The 22,278-nt window shown below is 53.2% G+C and overlaps 1 protein-coding gene across 2 annotated transcripts in view; it reads right to left on the bottom strand.

The window, feature by feature from the left end:
- Positions 1-21,257, bottom strand: part of IFFO2 (intermediate filament family orphan 2) — a 53,024-nt gene extending 31,767 nt beyond the window's left edge. The window contains exon 1 of one of the 2 annotated variants that reach the window (XM_064281371.1): positions 20,579-21,257. In XM_064281371.1, coding sequence (XP_064137441.1) covers positions 20,579-21,234 — 656 coding nt within the window. In that variant the 5' untranslated portion in view covers positions 21,235-21,257. The remainder of the gene's footprint in view (positions 1-20,578) is intronic. The other variant, XM_003413437.4, reaches the window with a different exon arrangement.
- Positions 21,258-22,278: the final 1,021 nt, after the last annotated feature.

The raw sequence follows: 22,278 nt of genomic DNA on the forward strand, positions 1-22,278 counted from the left end.
ACAAACGAGGGGAAGGCAGCCAAAGAGAGCCATGGAACAAGAGCTGACCATACTCCTACCTAGGTTCAAGCTCTGGGTCTTGAGCAAGTTGCTCTCCAGGCCTCAGTCTCCCCATCTGTAAAATGGAAAGGATGGCTTCCACTTGGATTAAATAAGGAGAGGCAAGCCCAAACAGGTTCCATGTATGGTGGAAAAAACAAAGAGCATGGAACGCCCCAGAAAGTCAGAGGAGGACTTTCAGAAGTCCAGACCAGTGGTAAATGAGAAAACTGAAGCTCAGAAGTGTGAAGTGACATGCCCAAGGTCACACAGCCAGGCAGCTGTAGATAAGAGGAGTAGAACATTCCTGAGCAATTACCAGGGAGGAAGGAAGGAAGAGTGGCAGAGACCAAGGAAACCAATTACACATGGGGCTTGTGCAACTGAAGCTGGCTCGTGGCAGGGACTGCCTGTATGTGCAGCACCGTAATTGTCATAACTGGTCGGGGAAGGTGGCAGGCACCAGGCATTGCTGGGACAGGTAATTAGACTGGCAATGCCCGTGCCAAAAGAGGGATTAATGACTAAACACAGCTCAAGGGGATGGACTCATTACATTGTCGTGGCAGGGCCTGAACATTCAACTAGACGTGAACCAGTGGCAGGGCCGGAGGCAGGACACCGGGGTGCCCCCCAACACAAATATACAAGGAGCATGCCTCTTGCCCATCCATGGGGCTGGGCTACCACTCAAGATGGGAGGGAGAATGAAATGGAGCAAAGACTCCCAGAGAACCTCCTGTGATGGTAAAGCCCTTGTCATGACATCTTATTGGAGATTCCCATTTCCTTGCCTCCATTCTGCTATTGGGGAAACCGAGGTGAGGTGACTTACGTGGGCTGACATATTAGTTAACAGTATGACATATCAGTATGTGCTAGACACTATAACTCATTTAATCTTCCCAACAGCTCTATGAGGTAGGTACTATTCCTATGCCCCTTTCACAGATGAGAAACTGAGACCCAGGAAAGTGAAGCAACTCGCCCAAGGTCACACAGCATTTGTACATGGAAAGGCCAGGACTTGAATCCAGGCAGTTTGGCTCCAGAGCCCAAGCTCATAATCACCAGACTGTCCTGCCTCTGCTCTCCTCAAGAAGTGGAGGGTGCTGGATTAGAACCCAGGTCTGTCAGATCCCAAAGCCTGGGCTCCTTTCTAGGTGCCACGTAGCCTCATAATGGGAGGGAGGATGTGTGCCTTGGTCTCCCAGTGGTCAGCATGGGCCCAACACCAAGCTGCACCACCCCCAAACTCCAATGTGCTGTGTAACCCAGGGCCAGCCCATAAGCCTTGTGAGCCTGCTGGGAGGTGAGGGGCTGCCCTTTGGCCACACTCTGGGCTGGCAGGCTGGGGCCTTGCTTGGCCCTGACTGGGTGGCCCTCAGGGTGACGTCCCCATTGGCTTGGAGGGCAGAGCCTTGGTGCCTTCAGATAAGCAAGGAGTCATGCAGACACCAGGGATCCTCTGGGGTGAAGGAGGGCCATAAGCACTGCCAGGATCCTGCCAGGCACACAGCCAGGGGGAAGCAGAGGGTCACCTAGCTGGTGACCTGGTAGAAGTGACTTGGCCTCTCTGAGCCTCAGTTTCCTCGAGGTGTTGTGAGGATTCTACAAGATCGTTAATGCCAAGGGCCTGGTGCTGTTTTCTCACCTTGGCGAGCAGGCCCCACTTCTGGCTGCTGCGGAGGGTACTGCAGGGCCCAGGGCCCTGAGTTTGGCTGAGATGTGCCATTCTTCCTCTCACAGGGTTCATTCTCTGGGCTCCCTTTTCTCCATGTTAGAACTGGGGTGCTGTCTGGTAACCAGAGTCTCCAAGTGCACAGTGCATAATAGGCCCCAACCAGTATTTACCAGATAAATGAGCTTGTAAACTGGAGTGGTGAGCAGGGCCTGGTGAATCTCACCCTGCCTGCACTGACTTACTGTGTTACCCTGGGCCAGCTCCTGTACCTCTCTGGGCCCATTTGTACAAGGAAGCTCTGACTGCCCCCACAGAGCTCTCCCTTCTCCTGCCTCTCAGAGGCCCTGTAAGGCAGCCACCCCCAGGGTAGCGGGGAGTGTGGCCAGAGGGCAGCTTGCCCAGTGGGCCCTTTCTTGACTGTCCAAGCTTCCCAGGGACAGACAGCCTGGTCCACGCCCACCCCAGCAGGCCCATAAAGCCAGCCAGTGGGCCTCCTCCTGGTGACTTTGCCTCGGGACAGATGGGACACAGTGTGGCTTCTGTCAGGCCAGATGGCTTGGCTGGTCTGAGGGGCCAGGACACCAGCTGGGAGTCCGGCCCCTGCGGGCAGAACTGCTTAACCCCTTCCTGCCCCAGCCACAAGAGCTAGTGCCTTTTTGGCAACATAATCATTGCTATAATCCAGGCCTCCAGTCCTCCGCCTTCGAGGTGAGGGGCCTGCCTGAAGCCTAAAGGGAGACAGGGAGGCTGTGAGGTAAGAGGGGACCATGGGATGGGTGGGAGCAGAGAGGGGCCACAGCTCAACTCCGAGGGTAGCCCCGGACCACCTGGAATCTGCCAACCCCAGAAGGCAAACAGTGGGGGCCACTGGATCCAGGCCAGGGAGCCCTGTGCTGCTTTGCTTCTAGGACACCCATCCAGGGCAGAGACCACCAGGCCAGAGGCCACTATCCACCTACACCAGGCTGGAAAACCCACCCCCTGCCCAAACCATGGAAGTGGACCTGCCCAGGGAGGGAGGAAACCCAGCTCTGTCCAGCTGGCCTAATGACTGCCAGCATGTGGCTCAACCTCTCTGGGCTTCAGTTTCTCCATGAGGAAAGCTGGAGGGAAGGTGATCGCTGGGCTCCAGGGCCACTTCTGGCTCAGAGGGCCCCGTGACTCCAGGAGAAGGAACGTGCCTCCCTTCCAGGAACTTGTGAGATCCTAAAGAGACCAGCCAGATCCTTTCTGCACCAAGAGCAGGTCCCAACCAGTGTGCATGACTCAAGACACAGACTCTCCCAGGAAGCTGAAGAAAGGAATTTTAGGTGGGAAGAGGACAAGCCTCTGGGGCTTAGGGAGGAGTAGTGTTGCCTTGACAACTTAGGAAGGGTCATTATCAAGCCTTGATGGCCACCCCTTTCCCAACTCTATGCAAGGCTAAACAAGGGGGAATGCAGCATTAGGGATTATGGCTAGAGACCAGGGAGGATTTCCCAAGGGAAAGGGCCACAATGATACCAGAAGGCAACTCTAGAAGGTTCTAGAATGCCCTTCCTAGGCAGTAAGATTGTTAAGCAGGATTTGCAATTGTCCTAGCCTCAAGGTAGGGGAGGAACAAGATGACCCCTGCAGATGCGCCTGGGGACAGGAAGCCACTGCCCAGCAAAGAAAAGTAAAGCAGGGCCTCCAGTCTCTGTACTTGGGCGTTTGGACAACCTCGTGTTCCAGATGTGCCAGGGTGTCAACTTGAAGCAGAGCATGGCCAAGCTTGACTCCAGCCTGGGGCCTGCACGCTGCTCCAGCCAGCATCTCTGGACATCTCTCAGGACAGAGGCTATGAAGCACTACAGAAACGCCCAAGAATACAACAAAATAGCCAAGGAGGGAAGGGCTGGGCAAGAGAGCTGCCAGCAGGGAGTGAGAGCAGCTCTGTCAGCTGTCAGCACAGGGCTGGGTCTTTGCCAATTTGCTGTGCAACCTTGGGCAAGTCACTGCCCCTCTCTGAAAAAAGTGTGTTGTGGGGGAAGACTAAACCATCTCTAAAGACTCTTCCAGCTCTGATTTAACTGTCATTTGGCAAGCTCACTGGAGACAGGTGTCTGCCTGTCTGGTTCATGGAGCATCATCCCCAAGGCCCAAATAGGACCTGAGCACAGGAGTACAGAAAATGCTGGATAAATGAACAAATGAATGATCTACTGGTGAAGTGGGTAGTTCCTAAAAAAGAAGACCAGAAGGTCCTAGGTGCCCCCTGGGATGATTCTTTACACTTGCCCAAAAGGCCTCTCTGGAATCACTTTCCCATAACTACAGACCTTTCAGTGTCTAATCCTTTTCTCTAAATTGTACATACATGTACACACACACAGACATACACAACACATACACTCCAAGCACAGTGACCCAGCTCTGAATACTGAAGAGAAATTAAACCTATGAATGCCCTAAAGCCATGAGGTTTCTATGTTCCAGCTTACCCCAGGGTCTTGGTTTTCTGACGTACCCGCCCAAAGCTGGGTTCAATATGAGACTCAACAGTGGTAGATTCCAGTGGGGATCTTTGAAGTAGAGAGACCCAAGTCCACATGTCAGCTCTGCCACTTTCTAACTATGATGAGGGATAAGTCATCTCACCTACAAACCTCACTTTCCTCATCTCTGCAATGGGCATAACCACTGCTACCTTTCGGGAGTGTTGTGATGTTCAAGAGATCATATCGTGAAGCTTTCAGCACCACACTGAGCCCATGGGGTGCTCTCATGAAGCAAGTGAGATGGGTATTATGAACTATGAGATCACAGCTTCCCTCTTTGGGGGCGCTGAACGTGAGCCAAACCTCACAGGGCTTCTCTGTTTGGAGCCCACGATCTCTTCCACCTCGTTTCCCACCTTGGGGGTGGTTTGCCTGGACTTACACCAGGCAGAAGCTACAAAGCAGACTTTGTCTTACAGACGAAACACTAAACCCATGCCCCGATGTCAACCCTGGAAAAACAATGCCAAGACAACCTCCAACCTCACCACTCTGCCTGGTCTGGGAGCGGGTGCTTCACCCACAAGGCCTCATGGAGGCAATCTGCGAGCTGGACTAGGACTCGAAAACCACCAACCCACTGCCCTACGCAGGACCAGGAAGAAGAGTGGTTGCCTTGCCGCCTACTGAGGGGCAGGGCAGGACTTGAACCCCTGTCTTCAGGCTCAGACCAAGGAAAGGGCCCAGGAATATGAGGTCTGTTTCTCAGCCTGGGAGCTTGAGCCTGAGAAGGTGGTGGAAAGAACTCCAGGTGAGGAGTCTGACGCAATACAAAAAAACCAAACCCACTGCCGTCAAGTCAATGCCAATTCACAGCGGCCCTATAGGTCAGAGTAGAACTGCCCCATAAGGTTTCCTAGGCTGTAAATCTTTACAGAAGCAGGCTGCCACATCTTTCTCCTGTGAAGTGGCTTGTAGCTTTGAACCACTGACATTCTGGTTCACAGCCAAGCACTTTAACCATGGGGCCACCAGGGCTCCTTCGAGTCTACCACACCCAGGTTCAAATCCCAGCTCTGCCCCTGCCTTATAGTAAAACCTCGGGCCAGCCATGTGACTCCTGGAGGCTGTGACTTGGAAGTCCCCTCCTGGGCATTCTGTGACATCCAGGGAGGCAGGAACAGGGACAGACTCCCCTATTCAAGTCCAGTCTCCAACAAGACCACTGGACACCACACACTCCTGGCGACACGCTGTGCTGGACACAGCCCTGGACACTAGGTCTTGCCCTCCTGGTGACCCTGCACTGACAGTCTGCTGGGGAGGGAGGGGAGACATGACCTCCTTGCTGGCCAGGCAGGAGGCTCTGCTGGGGAAAGGAAGTGCCCTGAACACAAAAGGCCAGCCTGCTGCCAGAAGGGGGAAGGAGCAGGCGGTTCTCATAGTCTCGATGCCTGGGGGCTGGGGAGGGCCAGGCTTGGGCAGAGGGGTCAGAGTGACAACAGCTCAGGTTCAGTGAGTCCTCTGTGCCTGCACCATACTCAGCGCTCTGCATGCAATATTTCACTGAATCTTCATTACATGCGATCTTACGAGCTAAGGCTACCAGCCCCATTTTACAGGTGAGGGAATTGAGGCTCAGAGAGGAGATGTGAACCCCAGCAATCCCGCCACAGAGCCAGAGCTCCTTCCTGAGTGATGGCCAGGACTGTGCGCCAACCGTGAACACCAAGGAAGAGGGAACAAAGCAGTTTCTTTTTAATTCCCCACTAATTTATTATGCCTTTACCCAGCCTCAGGAAGGACCGGCCCACAAGTTGAAAGGGGGGTCCTGAGCTCAGCATCAGGTTAATTCTGGCTCTGCCAGTAGCCTGCTGAGCTTGGGTCTCCGTTTCCTCAACTCAGGTAACTCCTGATGTTCTAAATATTAACATTTTCTCTAGAGGCCAGTGTAAAAAAAAAGCCAACTGCAATTTAATATTTCGACTTTCCATACAACCAAAAAAAAAAAAAAACCAAACCCAGTGCTGTTGAGTCAATTCCGACTCATAGCGACCCTATAGGACTGCCCCAGAGAGCTCCCAAGGAGCGCCTGGGGGATTTGAACTGCCGACCCTTTGGTAAACAGCCATAGCTCTTAACCACTATGCCACTAGGGTTTCCTTTCCATACAAAGGTGTGTACAAATCCAAAAGTACTATTTGCCTGGCCACATCCCCAGACTGGGGGATTTGGAAAACAGGATCTTTGTTGGGAATTGGAGGGTTGGCCCTTGTGATTCCTCCAGCTCCAGTGTTCAAGGCCAGGTTCGCAAAACTTTCAACTCTAGGGCTTACCTCAGAGAAAAAGGGATGGGAACGGTAGGCTTATCAGCAACCTATTTTACACTAGAGGAAACTGAGGCACAGAGAAGTGATGTGACCAAGCACACAGTTAGCAGACAGAGACAGTAGGTCAGTTAGTCAAAACCCCAAGAGCCCAAAGCTGGGCTGAAGTGAGGGAAAGGGCTTTTGTTATACGGAAACAAACCCACAAGGTAACCTCAGATGTCCTGTCAGCCTACAAAAGGCCAAGAGCACCCGTCTGCAGCACTGAAGACCAGCTGGTCTGGTGAGAGGTGGGGCCTGGTCTCTGTGGACCCCACTGTACATACTCCAAGTTATGCCTCTTTCACTCAAGTGCTCCGGGCTCTAAAAGTTTTTAAAACCCTGCCTTAAAAAACTAGAACCCCCACGAGTTTGACCTTAAATAATCTGCTTGATATCTCTCAGCCTGAGAGTACTCCTCAGAACAGACTGAAATAATGACATATACTTCATTAGGAGTCGCTCAGTGGTACTAATGGTTAAGAGCTTGGTGACTAACCAAAAGGTTGCCTGTTCAAATCTACCCAGAGGTACCTCAGAAGAAAGGCCTGGCAAGCTACTTCTGAAATATCACAGCCATTGAAGACCCTATGGAGCACAGTTCTACTCTGAAACACCATGAGCCAGAGTTAACTCAACAGCAACTGGTTGGTTGGTTCATCAGAGGTACTGAGGGGATTAAAAAAGATAATGCATGTAAAGTGACTATCATGGTGCCTGCCATTTTATTTATCATCAGTAAATAAAAGCTATTATTATTATGTAAAAAACAAAACAAAACAGTATCCCCAGAAGGAGCCCTGTTCAGGGGACAGGAGTGAGAAGACCTGGGTTCCAACCCCTGTTCTGCTGTGTGACCTCAAGGTAGCTGCTTTCCTTCTCTGGGCCTCAGTTTTCTCATTTGTAAAATGGTCATGGGTACGTGAGAGGTGGTGGAGGGGAAAATAGAGTACACTGAAGGATGAACTCTCAGAAGGTCTTTGAAAACAGAGAGATGGCACAACTACTAGCCTGGAATGACAGGGGAATGATTTTGCCTGGAAGCAAGGGGATGGATTAAATGACCTCTGTTGTTGTCGCTCTTGTATACTACCAAGTTGGCCAGCACTTATGGTGACCCCACGCACAGTGAATAATCCACAGGGTTTTCAGTGCCTGATTTTCAGAAGTAGATCACCAAGCCTTTCTTCTTAGTCCGTCTCAGTCTGGAAGCTCCACCGAAACCTGTTCAGTATCATGGCAACACGCAAGTCTCCAGCGACAGTCAGGTGGCAGCTGCACATGAGGTGCATTGGCTGGGAATCGAACCCGGGTCTCCCACACAGAAGGCAAGAATTCTACAGCCAGCACCATTGTCCCCTTAAATGATTTTTGAGAGCTCCCCAAGCCCTCTGGGCCTACCAGGTAGTAAGGGGAAGTCACAGGTATGAGGGGAAGGGACAGGCAGAGCTGTCAGTGGGAAGAGGTCAGGTAAGCAGCCTGGCCTCCCCTGCCCCCCACTAGTCTAGAACCTGTGTCTATTTCTAGATCTTAGACTTTGATGGGGGTTGGGAAGGCTAAGGGCCCCCCGCCAGTGGCCAGTATTGACCTCCAAGACTGGGCAGCTAACCCTCTCACCAGGCAGCCTCCCCTGCCCCCCACACCATGATGTCAAGACTCACTTCTGTAACACAGAGGTCTAGGGAGGCCAGAGGGTCCTGACCTGGGGGTTCCAAGTCCAGAGAGTGGAGACAGATAGAGGCCCCCAGACACGTGCTCACGTGCACACACACGACTCATAAACCCCCAGCATCAGACAAAAAGCTACCCACCAGGCCCTGACATCTGGCTGAAAGGTGCGGGGGACAGGCCTAGCCAGAGGCCTGCAGCCGCTCCTCACAACCCTGCCCCTGCCTCCTAAGGGGGATGGGCGGCAGTGAGCAAAACAGCCACAGGGATCTGAGGCCAAAACAAGAAAGAAGGGTAAGAGAGGGATAACAAAGGAGAAAGAGCCGAGAAGGCCAAGAGGAGGAAGGGAGGACAAGAAGGGAAAGAAGAAAGGGCAGGGCAGGGTGCCTCTGGCTGTGCCCAGGCTCCAGCCTCACCTCTGCATGCCAGTCTCTCCTCCAGGCCTTTTGCACAGCTGTCCTCTCTACTCTGAACACCCTGCCCACTTCTCTTCCGCTCTCATTGGGCCTTCAAGACACCAGTCTGGTGATGCCTTTTCTGGGAAGCCTTCCTTGACTGCCCCCAAACTGGCTCAGGTACCTTCCAGAATCCCTGGGTTTTAGGCACCCCAGGGTCCCACCCAGAACTCCAAGGCACTCTGGCCCTGTGGCCTGACTCTGCAACAAGCTTCCCCCAAAGCTATTCCAGTAACACCCCTCCTGAGGGCCTTCCGCCCATTACCCTGTGGGCTAGGGGCAAAAAGCGGTCCCCAGTAGGCCCTGGGGAGATGTACTGGCCCTGCCCAGAGAGGAGCCTGTGTGCCGGGGAATTTCACAAGGTCCACTTAGACCAGTAGCTCTTCCCCTCCCCCAAGACAGCAAACAGGCGGCATCGAGCCAAGACCCGTCTTAAATAACCCAAGTAATAAAAATGGCCAATTAAGAGGGCGGAAGGCAATATCTCCACTGCAGGGGCCTCTCTCTGGCATGCAGCAGGGGGGTGGGGGGTGGGGGCTGTGTGAACCTGCACATCCTGAAGTCTGAGCACGCCAGCCAGAGCACACTGAGCAAGCAGCTCGGAGACAGCTCAGAAACACCCCTGCCCGGGCCAGCTGGTGGAGGAGCTTCTGCAGGGCCAAGGTCCCATCCTGCTCCTCTCCCAGGGACCCCCAGCCTCATTTAACAACCATCACGGCAGCTGCCAGTTTCTGAGCACGGCCATTTCATATGCTTTCTCCTGCAATCCACGTGATATGGCTATTCCCATTTTGCAGATAAGGAAAGAGAGGTGCAGAAAGGCAAAGTGACTCTCCCAAGGTCATGGAGCTCATAAGCTGCAGAGACACTCTACAGCTTCCTTTCTTCCCAGCATCCAAGTCCCACACAAGCACTCTGCTCCAAGCTGTCTAATTTAGCAGGTTTCCATCCAACAGCCATCACAGTTGTCTTGGAATCCAGGGGAGTGTGAATATAAAAGCGAGGAAAGGATGAGGCATTTCAAGGAGCTGTGAGTAGCCCCAGGTTGTGTGGAAAGTTGGAGAAGAAACAGAAGGGTTGCTAGGGCCCTGGGCTTCCAAAAATTTATTCCCCACGGGTATAGCACTCACTAGTTTACAAAGTGCTTCCACAGGCATCGATCACTTCACTGGGTCCTCCAAACAGCCTCATAAGGTCAGATTTATTTCCCCCATTTCACAGATGTGAAAACTGAGGCTCAGAGCAAGGAAGCTGCCTGTAATGGGCATCCCCTTGCTGGGTATGGCACAGGATCAAGGTTGGATCTGAAACCGGACTACCTGGGTTTGAATCTTGGCTTTGCCACTTATGAGTTGTGTCTTGGCCCAGTTTCCTCAGTGCCTCAGTGGTTCAGTTTCAGTGTCTCTAAAATGGGCTCATGATAGTACCCGACTCATAGGGTTATTATGCGGTTATATGAATTAAATGTTTGTAAACCGCTTTAAACAGAGCCTGACAAAGAGTAAAACCCACGGCCATCAAATCAATTCTGAGTTATAGCGACCCTGTAGGATGGAGTAGAACTGTCCCACAGGGTTTACAAGGCTGTATATAATCTTTACGGAAGCAGACTGCCATATCTCTCCCATAGAGTGGCTCGTGGGTTCAAACTGCCAACCTTTTGGTTAGCAGCGGAGCACTGTAACCACTGCTCTGCCAGGGCTCCTTGGCTAAGAGTAAATGTTGTATAAATATTTGTTTAATAAATTAATTAACTGAGAAATACATATTAGGCTTCTAGTACGCACAGGCACCATTAGAGCTGGCTCATGTCACATGACACATTTGCCTATACGCCCAGACTCTGAGCTCCTGAGGGCAGGAGCTGTATCTGCTTCACCTCAGTGCCCATTTCAGGATCTGGCACACGGTGGGCGCTAAGCCTCCATGCAGAGAACAACAGAATCTTGACTCTGAGTCACCCACACCCAGCAGTTTCTTCCCCATCAAGAGGCACGAAAAGATGTAACTAACACCCTGCACCCTGACAAAGCTCACAGCTCTGACTGAAATTAAAAGTTAGGGAGCCCCCAGGTCCAGGGCAAGGCCAGCTTCCTTCCCTACACCAGAATTCTTAGCTCTCTCCTTCTGCTTATCATCAGCTGGAGAGGACCCCTGGCCACTGTCATGGGGCACTCGGGACAGAGCGTCATAGAATGGGCGTTAATTTAGAACCTGAGACCCACGTCCGAGCCCAGCCTCTGCACCTCCTGGCAATGTGACTTGGAGCAACTTACTTCCCCCTGGAGCCTCAGTTTCTGTCCTGCAGAGTTATTGCAAGCCTTAAGCGAGACCACACAGAAAGTATCTGACAGGTAATGATACTTCTCCCCTGCTCCCCATCCCTTCCCCGCCAAGCCTGCCCACCTAGGTGTGCCACCCTCTGTGGCCGACCAGGAAAACCCCTTCCCCCAGGGCCTGGCCCTCATCAGGATCACCTCTAAAGAGCAAGAGGGCTGGACGGGCAGCTACGGAGGCCAGGAGGCTCGCCTGCCTGTAGCTGCCAGTGATTCATTCGCTTCTCAAGAAATAATCACCATAAAGTGACAGCAGGAAGTCTACCCAGTGCACCAGCTGTCTCCTGCTCTGCTGCCCACCACGGCAATATTGTGACAAACGCCGGGGAGACCCTGCCCCACCCTGCCTTCTGTCTGCCTCCCCACCCTCAGTTCTACTTTCTGGGCCGGCCACTGCCAGCCTTCAGTTGGCACGAGACAAGACCAGCTCACAAGATCTTTTCCTGAGAAGAGCACTTAATTTGGGGTCTGGAGACCCAGACTGGACTCACTGCAAGTTTGGGGACAGATTTGTTCACCTCTCTGAGTCAGTCACTCACATGTAAAATGGGCATATTCAATTCCCACGACATGGGGTTGCTGTAATGATTAAATATCCCTTATTTAAAGAATTCAGAGCCTATCCATTGCCATCAAGTCGATTTTGACTCATAGTGACCCTGTAGGACAGAGCGGAACTGCCCCATAGGGTTTCCTAGGCTGTGATCAGCACGGGAGCAGGCTGCTACATCTTTCTCCCGTGGAGCCACAGGTGGGTCTGAACTGCCGACCCTTCGATTAGCAGCCAAGCACTTAACCACTGTGCTACCAGGGCTCCTTTAAACAAACTTATAACCCGTTGCCTTCAAGTTGATTCTGACTCACAGCAACCCTACAGGACAGAGGAGAACTGCCCCCATAGGGTTTCCTAGGCTATGATTCTTACAGGAGCAGATTGCCAGTTCTTTTCTCTTCCAGAGCCTCTGGTGGGTTCGAATCATCGACCTTTTAGTTAGCAATTGAGGCTTAACCAGCGCACCACTGGGGCTCCTCTCACAGAGACTAGTACCCCAATAAGTGGCAGCTACTACATCATTGGAGCCCTGCGTAAGTGTTTAGCTGCTAATCAAAAGGTCGGCAGCTCAAATCCACCAGCCGTTCCTTGGAAGCCCTATGGGGCAGTTCTACTCTGTCCTATAGGGTCACTATGACTCGAAATCGACTCGACAGCAATGGGTTTGGTTTTTGGCTTGATTACATCATTATGATTTCTCTTTAAAGCTTTCTTCCAAATGTTTTCACACCCCATTATTTCAACTGACTTTTATATCAACCCTGGGAAACGGACCTCATAAGAAACCTCATCCCCATTTTACAGAGCAACAAACTGAGGCACAGGGACTAAATGGCATGTGCAGACCTCAGACCACTCCAACAAGGTTACATAGAGAACACACTGTGCACAGCTGCTTTGGCATGCTCACCTTCCTACTGTCCCTATCTACACATGGGCAAAGCAAAGTTAGGTCACACCACCAGCAAGCCAGGGACAGCACCTGGGCTCTGCAGGGTTCCGGCTGCCCCATGCCACCGCCCAGGGGGCTCAGTCAGACCACAGCCCCTGTGGGAGCCAGAGGCACTTGCCAGGTTTACTGCCAAGTGACAACTACCCTCTTTTGTACCAGGGACTAGAGTGAGAAACCACATCCTGCCCAGGAAGCCAAGTACCTCGTGCCCAGAGTAGGTGGGAGGGTACTCCCCTGGCAGGCAGGCAGCAGGGCCAGAAATCTCCACCACCCTCCCATCTAGCCTGGAAGCCTCTAAGCACCCAGCAGTCTGGCAATGACCAGGAGGCTACACAACCCACAGACACTGCCAACCAGGCCAGGGACCACCCTCCTGCCAGCTGCCAGCTGCCAGCCTTGGTCTCAGCCTCTGTCCACCTCCTAAAGCCAGCACCATTCACCCTCCCCTCTATAGGGTACCCACATCCCCCTATCCCCATCTTGTGAAACCTTCCCACATAACTCACACAGCACTTTACGGTTTACAAAGTGCTGTCACCATGCGAGTTCATTTACCCCTCCCGCAACCTTGGGAGACAGCTCAGCACTTTTACAGATGCCAAGACTCAGAGAGGCCAAGTGACTAGCCCAAGCTTGTCACTTGCGTTTAAGTCCTGTGCTAGACCCACTTCTTGGAGGCAGGGGCTGGGTGGCCCTGGCATCTGGCAGCTGGCTATGGGTGTTCATTAAATACTTGTTGAACTCACACCCCCAGTCTTGTGAATCCCAAACCCAGTCCCTTCTTTGTGCAAGCTGCCCAGTCCCCTGACGGCAGAGCCTGGGTCGTCTGTGTCCTGTATCCTCCACCCCGCAGAGTCTCAGCACCCAGACACAGAGTCCTCCCTCATTGTGTAAACTCTGGCCCTGGCTGGGCTCTGTGAGTGGGAGACGTGGAAGACAGACACAGAGCCAGTCCCCACAGAGCTTACAGCTGATGTGGGAGGCAGCCACACCCCCCAGACAACTAGGACTCCTGTGTCAGATGCTGCGAAGGGGACGTACTGGGTGCACAGGAATGTTTGACTGAAGAAAGCCAGGGAAGAGCCACAGAGCCCTACTTCTGAGTCCAGGGGGAAGACAGGGCTGCATTCTTCCCTGTCCCAGGTCTTCAGCCATCCATGACATTGGAAATAAGCAAGATGTCAGCCCGGCATCATCTCCCCAGTGCTATCAAAAGCCAGGACTCCAAATGCAGTGTCCACAACCTCCGTATCACCGATACATGACATGGTTTAAATCAATTCCGCTGCAAGTCAATGCAGTTCATTGCAGCAAAGGGCGTGTTCAAATTCTGGGTCTCCCAGCTACTCTTCTGTGTCCTTCAAATACTGGTGTGTGTGAAGATGTGAGACATGGAAATAAAGAGAGAGCCAGAGAGTGTGAGTGCATGTGTGTGTGAGCGTGTGCATATGTGTGTCTGTGAATGTGTGTGTGCACGTGGCGTGAGTGTACGTGTGAGTGTTGGGGGAGCCCAAGGGCTGAGCATCCGGTCTGAGGGAAAAGCCCCGCCTCGCATTCCTCTGAGAAGGAATCTTCAGCGTCAGCTGTCTCCTGCTTCCTTTTCTTTTCTGGGACCTTGCTGCCCTCCCTCTGGCTTGACGCTCTGAAAATCCCTCCCAAATTTGTTCCCAAAGAGAATGCCAGCCCAGCCGAGAGACTTTTTAATACAGTTCTCCAGTGAACTGAGGAGCTGGATGGAGGGGGTTTTGATGTGTTTCTCTTGAGAGACAGGGGGAGTGGTGAGAGACTTCCGGAGCCACAAATCAACCGCTAAGAGTAGGAAGAACACCCTTCTTAGATGCCGGACAAAGAAGCAGCCCTTCTTCCCTCCACCCCCAACACCATCTCTGGCGCCTTTCATGGGACAGAGAGCGGCGACGTGTCCTGAAATGGATTTGTTGGGCAGTCCAGGGCTGTGTTGAGAAATCCCTATAAATTAACGGAGCAGACATTGCAGGGGGCCGGGGGACGTCCCAGGAGCCTACCAAGCCCCAGGCCCCCTAACATATGAGCTCATTTATTCCTTCCCAAGCCCTCAGAGAATGGCATTATTATCGCTCCTTTACAGAAGAGGAAGGAGGAGGCTTAGGCAGCTCAGAGAGGCCAAGTAACTTGCCCATAGTCACATAGTACAGCCAGAACACCAACCGTTTTCCACCACTCCAGGCTGCCTCACAGGCAAATTGGAAATAAAGAATTCATATCAGTGGCAGCTTCAGAAACAATGAAAGTGTCGACGGAAGTGGCAGGGAAGAAAGCCCTCCGACCAGCTTTCTTGGGGCAGCCTTCTGGCTTTGCGGTGTCCAGGGGCGAGCACCCACCTGCTCCAGGGCCTCCCTAGGAAGTGACGGGAAAAGGCAGGGGACACTCCAGCTGACCCACCCACCATTCCTTTTTGAAGACCTTATCCCGGCTGATACAGCCCAGCCCCTTCCGGCTCATGATCAGAAATAGCCGTGACAAAAGTCCCTCTCGTGACAAAAGTCCCTCTCGTCTCTGAAAGTGCCTTTCTGAAAGATCCTTAAAGGCAAACACAGAAAAAGGTGGAGAGAACCTGAAAAGCCCTGGCCTCAGGCAGTCAGTGTGGGCATCACCTCAGAGTGGTGAGGACAGCTCTGAGTGGCAGATGAGGGGTCTGGGGTAGGGCCAGCTCAGCTTTGAGGACCAGTCCCCCTCTGGGACTCTGTTTCTCCATCTCTAAAATGAAAGTACTCAGCTGAATCAGTGATTTCTTTTTCATTTTTAAACAGTGGACCCTGTTCTCAAATTGACTCTTCCTCAGAATATCCATCTGGGAGTTAGACAGAAATGGAGTTACTGTGGTTGACGTGGGCCAAGCCTCAAGGGCTCAGCCTCCACTGTCCCTAGAACAGCTCGAGGCACTCTGCTCTGGGCTCTAGGGCTCTGGAGGGCCCACTTGAAAACCACCAGCTAAATGATCACCAGGATACCTTCTTATGGCTCCAGGCACCAGGGAAAAACAAATCCAGCCCTTAAAGCTGACTTAGGCCAGGGGTGTATACACTCCATCAGCAACCTGCGGGGGGAGGGAAGGAAGCCAGTGGTCCCAAATCATACTGGAGCTGGGGTGCCCAGGAGGGCTGCAGGAGCTTCTGGACCAGGGGCACCAGACCCTCAAAAGGTTTCCCCACCAAAAGGCAGCCAGGCAGTACCCCCTCTGCCAGCCCCTGGGGAACTTTCCCCCCATCTGCCAGGCTAGAGGGACCTTTTTCTTGACAACCTCAAGGCTCTCCTGCTTCCTTCTGGAGCCAATGAAGAGAGAAGAAACTGTTTGAGTCTAGCCTGGGGATGGGCTAGGCAGTACTGCCCATGCCCTAAGCCTGGACCATGTTCATCCAAGGCCAGGAAGGGAGATGGGGAGGCCAGGCCACAAAGGTTACAATGAACGCTGTCATCCCAGGAGACAGAAAGATCAGCCCTGACCAAGGGAGCTTGGAGTCCCAGACCTGCAGTGTAGAGTGAGCTGGGAGGGCACTTAGGGATCACCTAAAGGAACCCCTTCATGTAAAGATGGAGAACCTGAGGCCCAGAGAGGGCAGCAGCAGGCCTAAGGTCACACAGTACCTAGTAACCCAGCCAGACCTAGGGCCCAGGTCTCTTGGATGCCAATTCACAGAATTCTCTGCTTGAGCTGAGTTTGGCTAGATTCAGCAGGAATCTCCCAGGCAAAAGTCCCCAGCTTGCAAACTCAGAACAGGATATCTTGGTAGCACTGGGTGGTGACAGGGTAGAGATGTTTGTTTTGGTTTCCAAATCAATGCTTGACAACCCCGTCTGCATTACAGGTTCAGCGACCACATTGCCCACGTGGTAAAGGGCTCAGGGCTTGGCTGATTGGACCAAGGGGAAACCAAAGTAGTGGTGAAAGGACGGGGGCTGGGCACCCCAGGCTAGGGGCTCTTTGGGTTGGTATTTCCAAAGCATGGTTCGTGTACCACTGGGGGCACACGGGATGATTTTAGGAGCACACCAGTGATTTTTTACATTTAAAATATATTGAATAAGTAGGTAAATGGATAAACAGAATGTGGACTATCCACACAATGGAATATTACACTGTGATAAAAAGGAACATACAGCCTCAGAAACCATATGGGACAGTTCTACTCTGCCCTATAGGGTCACTACGAGTGGGCATCAACTTGACGGCAATGTTTGGTTTTGTTTTGCTTTTTACTGGTACATGCTAGAGCATGGATGAACCTCAAAAACATTATCTAAGTGAAAGAAGACAGACAGAAAAGACTACACATTGTGTGGCTCCATTTATACGGTATGTCTGGAATAAGCAGATCTATAGAGACAGAAAGATGAGTGGTTGCCTAGGCTTGGGTGGGAACGGAGACTCACTGCAAACAGGCATGAAGGATCTTTGAGAGGGGATGGAAGTGTTCTAAAACTGGATTGTGGTAATGGTTGCACAACTCCGTGAATTCACTAAAAACCAATGAATTGTAAACTTAAAACAAGTAAAATTTAAGATATGCAAGAAGGCTGTTAAACCACCACTCATCTGTCAGCTTGTCATACTGAGGTGGCTTCGTGTTACTGTGAGCTGGAAGCTATGTCCTCGGTATTTTAAATACGAGCGGGGTCACCTATGGTGGATGGGTTTCAGTGGAGCTTCCAGACTAAGACAGACCAGGAAGAAGGACCCAGAGATCTACTTCTAAAAAAATCGGCCAGTGAAAACGTTATAAATTTGTACATGGGGTCACTATGAGTTGGAACCGACTTGACAGCACCTAACAGCAAATAACAAGGCTATTAAAATATTTCATTTTCCATAAGTAATAGTACAGGAAGGAGCCCTGGTGACACAGTGGTTAAGAACCTGGCTGCTAACTGAAAGGTTAGCAGTTCAAACCCACCAGCTGCTCCACAGCAGAAAGATGTGGCAGACTGTTATTGTAAAGATTTACAGCCTTGGAAACCCTATGGGGTAGTTCTACTCTGTCCTGTAGGATCGCTATGAGTTGGAACGGACTCAGTGGCAATGGGTTTTTTTTTTTTTTTAATAGCATAGTTCATGGATATGGCAAAAAATCATGATGGTGGAGCCTCCAGTTGGGAGAATATTGAGCCACACATCCCAGGTTTCGCTCTGAGAAAAGTAATAAGGGAGTCCGAGGCTGTGAGTTACTCCAAGTAGACCAGAGGAGACCCTGGAACTTTTCCTTTCCTTACACAGGGCCCTCCCGCTGGTCACTGCTTGGGGCACCAGGCAAGGCATCCTAAAAGGATCTGAAGACTCCGGTTGCCAGATATTCAGCAAACACCTCAGCCTCATTCCATAGTCTGTGACTTCTCCTGTGGATGGAGCGTTGGGGGGTGGGAACTCAAACTTATACATTGTCAAGACTGGGAAGATTCTTTGTGATCATCTAGCCCCACAGTTTTAAAACACTTTTTAAAGTTGATCATATACTCCACACCCCCTCAAAAAAAATTCTTATAAGAAATTCAAACATATAAGCAAGTAAAAACACAATGTTGCTTGTATGACTTGATATGGTCGGTCCAAATATATAACAGTTACCTATTCTAAATTCAATCAATGAGCTTGATGAGGCTATTCTGCTGCATTAACATTTAGAATCGGGATTAGGGATGACGTCCTGCATCCAGTTTAATTTTGTCTCCAGTTTTCACTGCAAAGCATCAAGAAAATCCTGACTCGCACAGATAAGTAGCTACAAATAAGAATAGTTTTCAGCCACTTGTTTTGCAATCTCAGAATACTCTGCAGACAAAGAGGGCAGGAGAGACGCTTTAACTCGAGACTAAATATTAGTAAGTATGTCTGGTAGGCTCCAATGAGTTAACATTAAGAACTTAAATGTTAGTGAGCAGATTTTTATGACCATATTAAGATTGTAATATATTTTTAAATAATAATTTTATTTAATATTCAAGGAACCCCGAAAACAGCTCAGAGGAAGCCTGCGGCGTCAAGGAACACAGTTCTAGCCCATCTACCTCACCTTACATTTAGGGAAACTGAGGACCAGGGAAGTACATACACTTGCTTTGGAAAAATCCAACCTGAGCCCTAAAGCAACTCCAGAAAAGATGTGTCCAATTCACAAAAACATAGAGAAGAGAAGGTATGCACACACCTTCCCAGCAGGGCGGGAAGAGTGACACCTACCTCCACCTGTCTCAGCAGCACTGGCTCATTCCAGGCCAGCGCCAAAGCTGACATCATACCCCACACCCTGGGTGCAACTTCAACAGAACATTGCTCAATGCCAACCCATTTCCCTCTAAGACTGGGCACGGTTTTTCCATCTCCTTAGTAGCCAGGTCCAAAAAGCACACACACCACAAAACAAACACAACGCAAACCTGGGGCATGACGACACCATCAACAGTGGCAGACAGGAAGGCCCAGCCCTCCCGAGTTTCACCATCGAGACCAAGCGCCTGTTTCCCTACCCCACCCCAACAAGGCTGCCCACGAGGGCAGAAAGGTGGCCTCCCCATGGTGGGCCACCAAGACATGCCCAAGTCTTCAAGAGAGACAGCTACCCCAGAAGAGGAGCTCATCTCCCAGTGGGGTCTAAGATCTACCCCTGAAAGCCAGAGACTTGAGACTCAGGGCATTTCGGCTCCCTGCTAGTTTGACAACACGTCTGTCATCCTGAATAGGATCAGCTTGGTACTTTAAACCTTCCAAAAAGCATCACCACCACCATCCTACTCTCCCCTTGCACAACCCTGCATGGGTTTTGTTATTCCCCTTTCTCTGCTGAGGAAACGGGCTTCCAAGTGGTTCAGCAATCTCACTGGCAGGTGATGGAGCTGGCATTTGAACCCTGCCCAGTGGCCAGCCTGCCCAGTGGGAGGGAAAGGAAGGAGACCCATGCCCAGTTCCCTGGGTAGGGCTTTGTGCCATTAAACCTACAGCTCATGTGTGCACCAGGGCTCGGGGTGGAAGGAAAGGTCCTTCTCAGTGCATCCTTCAAGCCCTGAAATACAGATCCATAGGACTGGATCCATGTAATACCAGTCCATCAAGGACAGAGAGCCCCTCCCCTGACTCAGGCCTGCGGTGCTGCAGACAGACCCCCTCCTCTTATCAGAAAGCCAAGCAGACAGCACTGTCAGCCAGGGTGCAGGCAGGAAGTAATGTCTGTTTCCCAGCTGGGGAATCTGGGCTGGGGCAGGAATGGGATGGCCAGTCCTGTGGGCAGTCTAGCCAGAGATGGTGATCTGGGTCCAGTCTTCCAGCCCAAGGTTATCCCTCCTGGGGCCTTTCAGGCTAGGAATAAACCATGAGGAGCCCAATAAACCATGAGACTTTGGAGAGTGGGGAGAAGAGGAATGAAGGGAGGCATTTTTAAAAGCCTGTTATTAGTCTGATATGGTCTGGTTGTCCAGCCCAGCCAGCTGGACCTTTCAAAGCTGGAGCAGGAACAGCAGAGCCCAGCCCCATGTGATCCATCTGTTTTCAAACACATGATCTCTTTTAATTCAAGGAACAAAAGAGGATTGGGTGGGTTAAGAGTAATTTCTTCTCACCCTTTGAGGGGGAATCTCCCCCCTGGGGGGAGTGAGGAAAATAAAAAACTACCTGGGCTTGGAGACAGAACATCCAGGATTGGTTACTACTACTGGTTCAAATCCTGGCTTCACCACTTACAAGGAAAGCTACCTAAGGCAAGTCACTTCATAGCTCAGTGCCTCAGTTTCTTCTTCTGCAAAATAGGAAAAAGACTGCCTTCCACTCTGCGGTGTCCTGAAGATTAAATGAGATGGCATACAACACCAATGGTTATTATGTCACCTAGAAACCAGTATGCCTGGACCAATGACGGCACCGAGATGTCCCCCATCGTAGTCAGCGCCGGTCCCCATTCTTGGATCTAGATAACTAAGTCTTCCAAGAGCGCATAGGGCGCTCTGCAAACAGCTTTCAGCCCACCTGCTGGGCCTGCCAGCCGCTCCTGGACCCTCCCGACCTGACATTCCGCGGCCGCCAGCACCTGGATACCCCCACTCACCTCCGCTTGTACTCGTCGCGCTCGCGCTTCACCTTGGCCAGCACGTTGTAGAGTGCGCGGATCTCGGGCGTGATAGTGTCGATCTGCACGCCCACGCCATCGGGGTGCACCCAAGACACGCCGGGTCCCTGCACTGTCTCCACGCCGCCGCCGCCCGTCCGGCGCACCTGCGTGTAGCTCCAGATGGTCCCGGGCAGGCGGCCGTAGTGCTGCGGGTGCGAGCCGCTGCCGGAGGGCAGGCCGCCCAGGGCCACGGCATTGGCGTTGGCGCCGGCCGACGCGCTGCTGCCGAGCCCGATGCCGGCCGCCGCCGGCCGCAGAAGCTCGGGCCCGGTCTGCACGGCCTGCTCGCGGGAGAAGGTCTTGTAGCGCAGCCGCCGCTCGCGCTCGCTCTGCTGCTGCTCCAGCTGCTTCTCCAGCAGCCGGTTACGCCGCTCCAGCTCATGCACCTTGGCCAGAAAGCAGCGGAAGCGCACGTTGAGCCCCTTCAGGAGGTAGATGTTGGAGCCCAGGTCGTCCCGCAGCGCCGCGGTCACCGGTGATGGCCCCGGCCCGGCCCCGCCGCCGCCCCCACTGGGACAGCTCCCGCCGCCGCCGCCGCTCGGCGGGCAGCCGAAGGCCAAGGCCATCTCCCCGAAGAGGAGCGAGTTCATCATGCGCCGGCTGCGCGGCTCAGGGCCCCGGGCCCGCGGCTCCAGGTGCGGCTCCAGCTCCGGGCAGGGCTCCCGGCGCGGCCGGGCCAAGGCGGGCGCGGGCTCCAGAGCGCCGGCCGGGCGGTGCCAGATGCGCGCCAGATGCGGCCTCCGCAGCGAAGGCGCGCCGGCTGCTCCCGGATGTGGGCGCTGAGCAGAGGGCCGGTGCTGGGGCGCGCTTGGCCGCTGCTCGGGCCGCAGGGGAGGCCGCGGCGGCTGCGCACAGCTAGCAAGGGTCGCGGGTCCGACGGTCAGCACTGTCGGGGACGCTGTGGAGGCGCCGCGGCAGCCGCACGCAGAGGACTCTCGGCCGGCCCTGCCCACTCTGCGGCGGCCCCGCCCACTGCAGACCCGAGCCCCGCCCCCGCCGCTAACCCCGCCCTGCCGCCCACCCTCTGCGGCGTTCCAAGAGCCCGAGGCTCCGCCCCTCGAGGCCCCGCCCAGCGAGGCCCGCAGTGCCTCGCCACGCCCACAGCCCCTGTGGCTCCGCCCAGTCTCAGGGTCCACCGCTTTCTTTCCTTAAACCAGAGGCCTGCGAGCACTGGCCCCGCCTATCGCCCCGGCTGGACACGCCCTCTCGTGCTACTGCTCAGCTGCTCAGCGGAGCTCGGGTTCTCCGCTGGGGGACACGGACCGCAGAGCTGCACCAAGGACCGGGTTAGCTGGAAACGCCGCAGAGTCAGCCCGGCCTCTTAAAGGGGCCGACAGTCCGGGCAGCCGCTCGCTTCTCCCTTCAGGGCGCCCCCTCCCCCACGTCGTCTGCCAAGGAGGCCCCGCTGCTCGCCCCAGAGTCCCCTGGCTTAGGACGCGGGAGACCGCGGCCTGGAAGGTCACGGAGGCTGGGAGACCGCAGCATCCGAAGGTGCACCGGCACCCACCCCAACCAGCCTGGGACGGCCTAGATCCATCTTCTTAAGATAGGGCAGCGCTGCTGGCAGCAGGTCCGCCACGCTGCGGACCCGGGGGTGGACTCCTCGACCGCTTCGCCAGCGCCCTCTGCCCCACACG

Source organism: Loxodonta africana, chromosome 3 (genome assembly GCF_030014295.1).
Source record: "Loxodonta africana isolate mLoxAfr1 chromosome 3, mLoxAfr1.hap2, whole genome shotgun sequence".
Taxonomy (NCBI): Eukaryota; Metazoa; Chordata; class Mammalia; order Proboscidea; family Elephantidae; genus Loxodonta; species Loxodonta africana.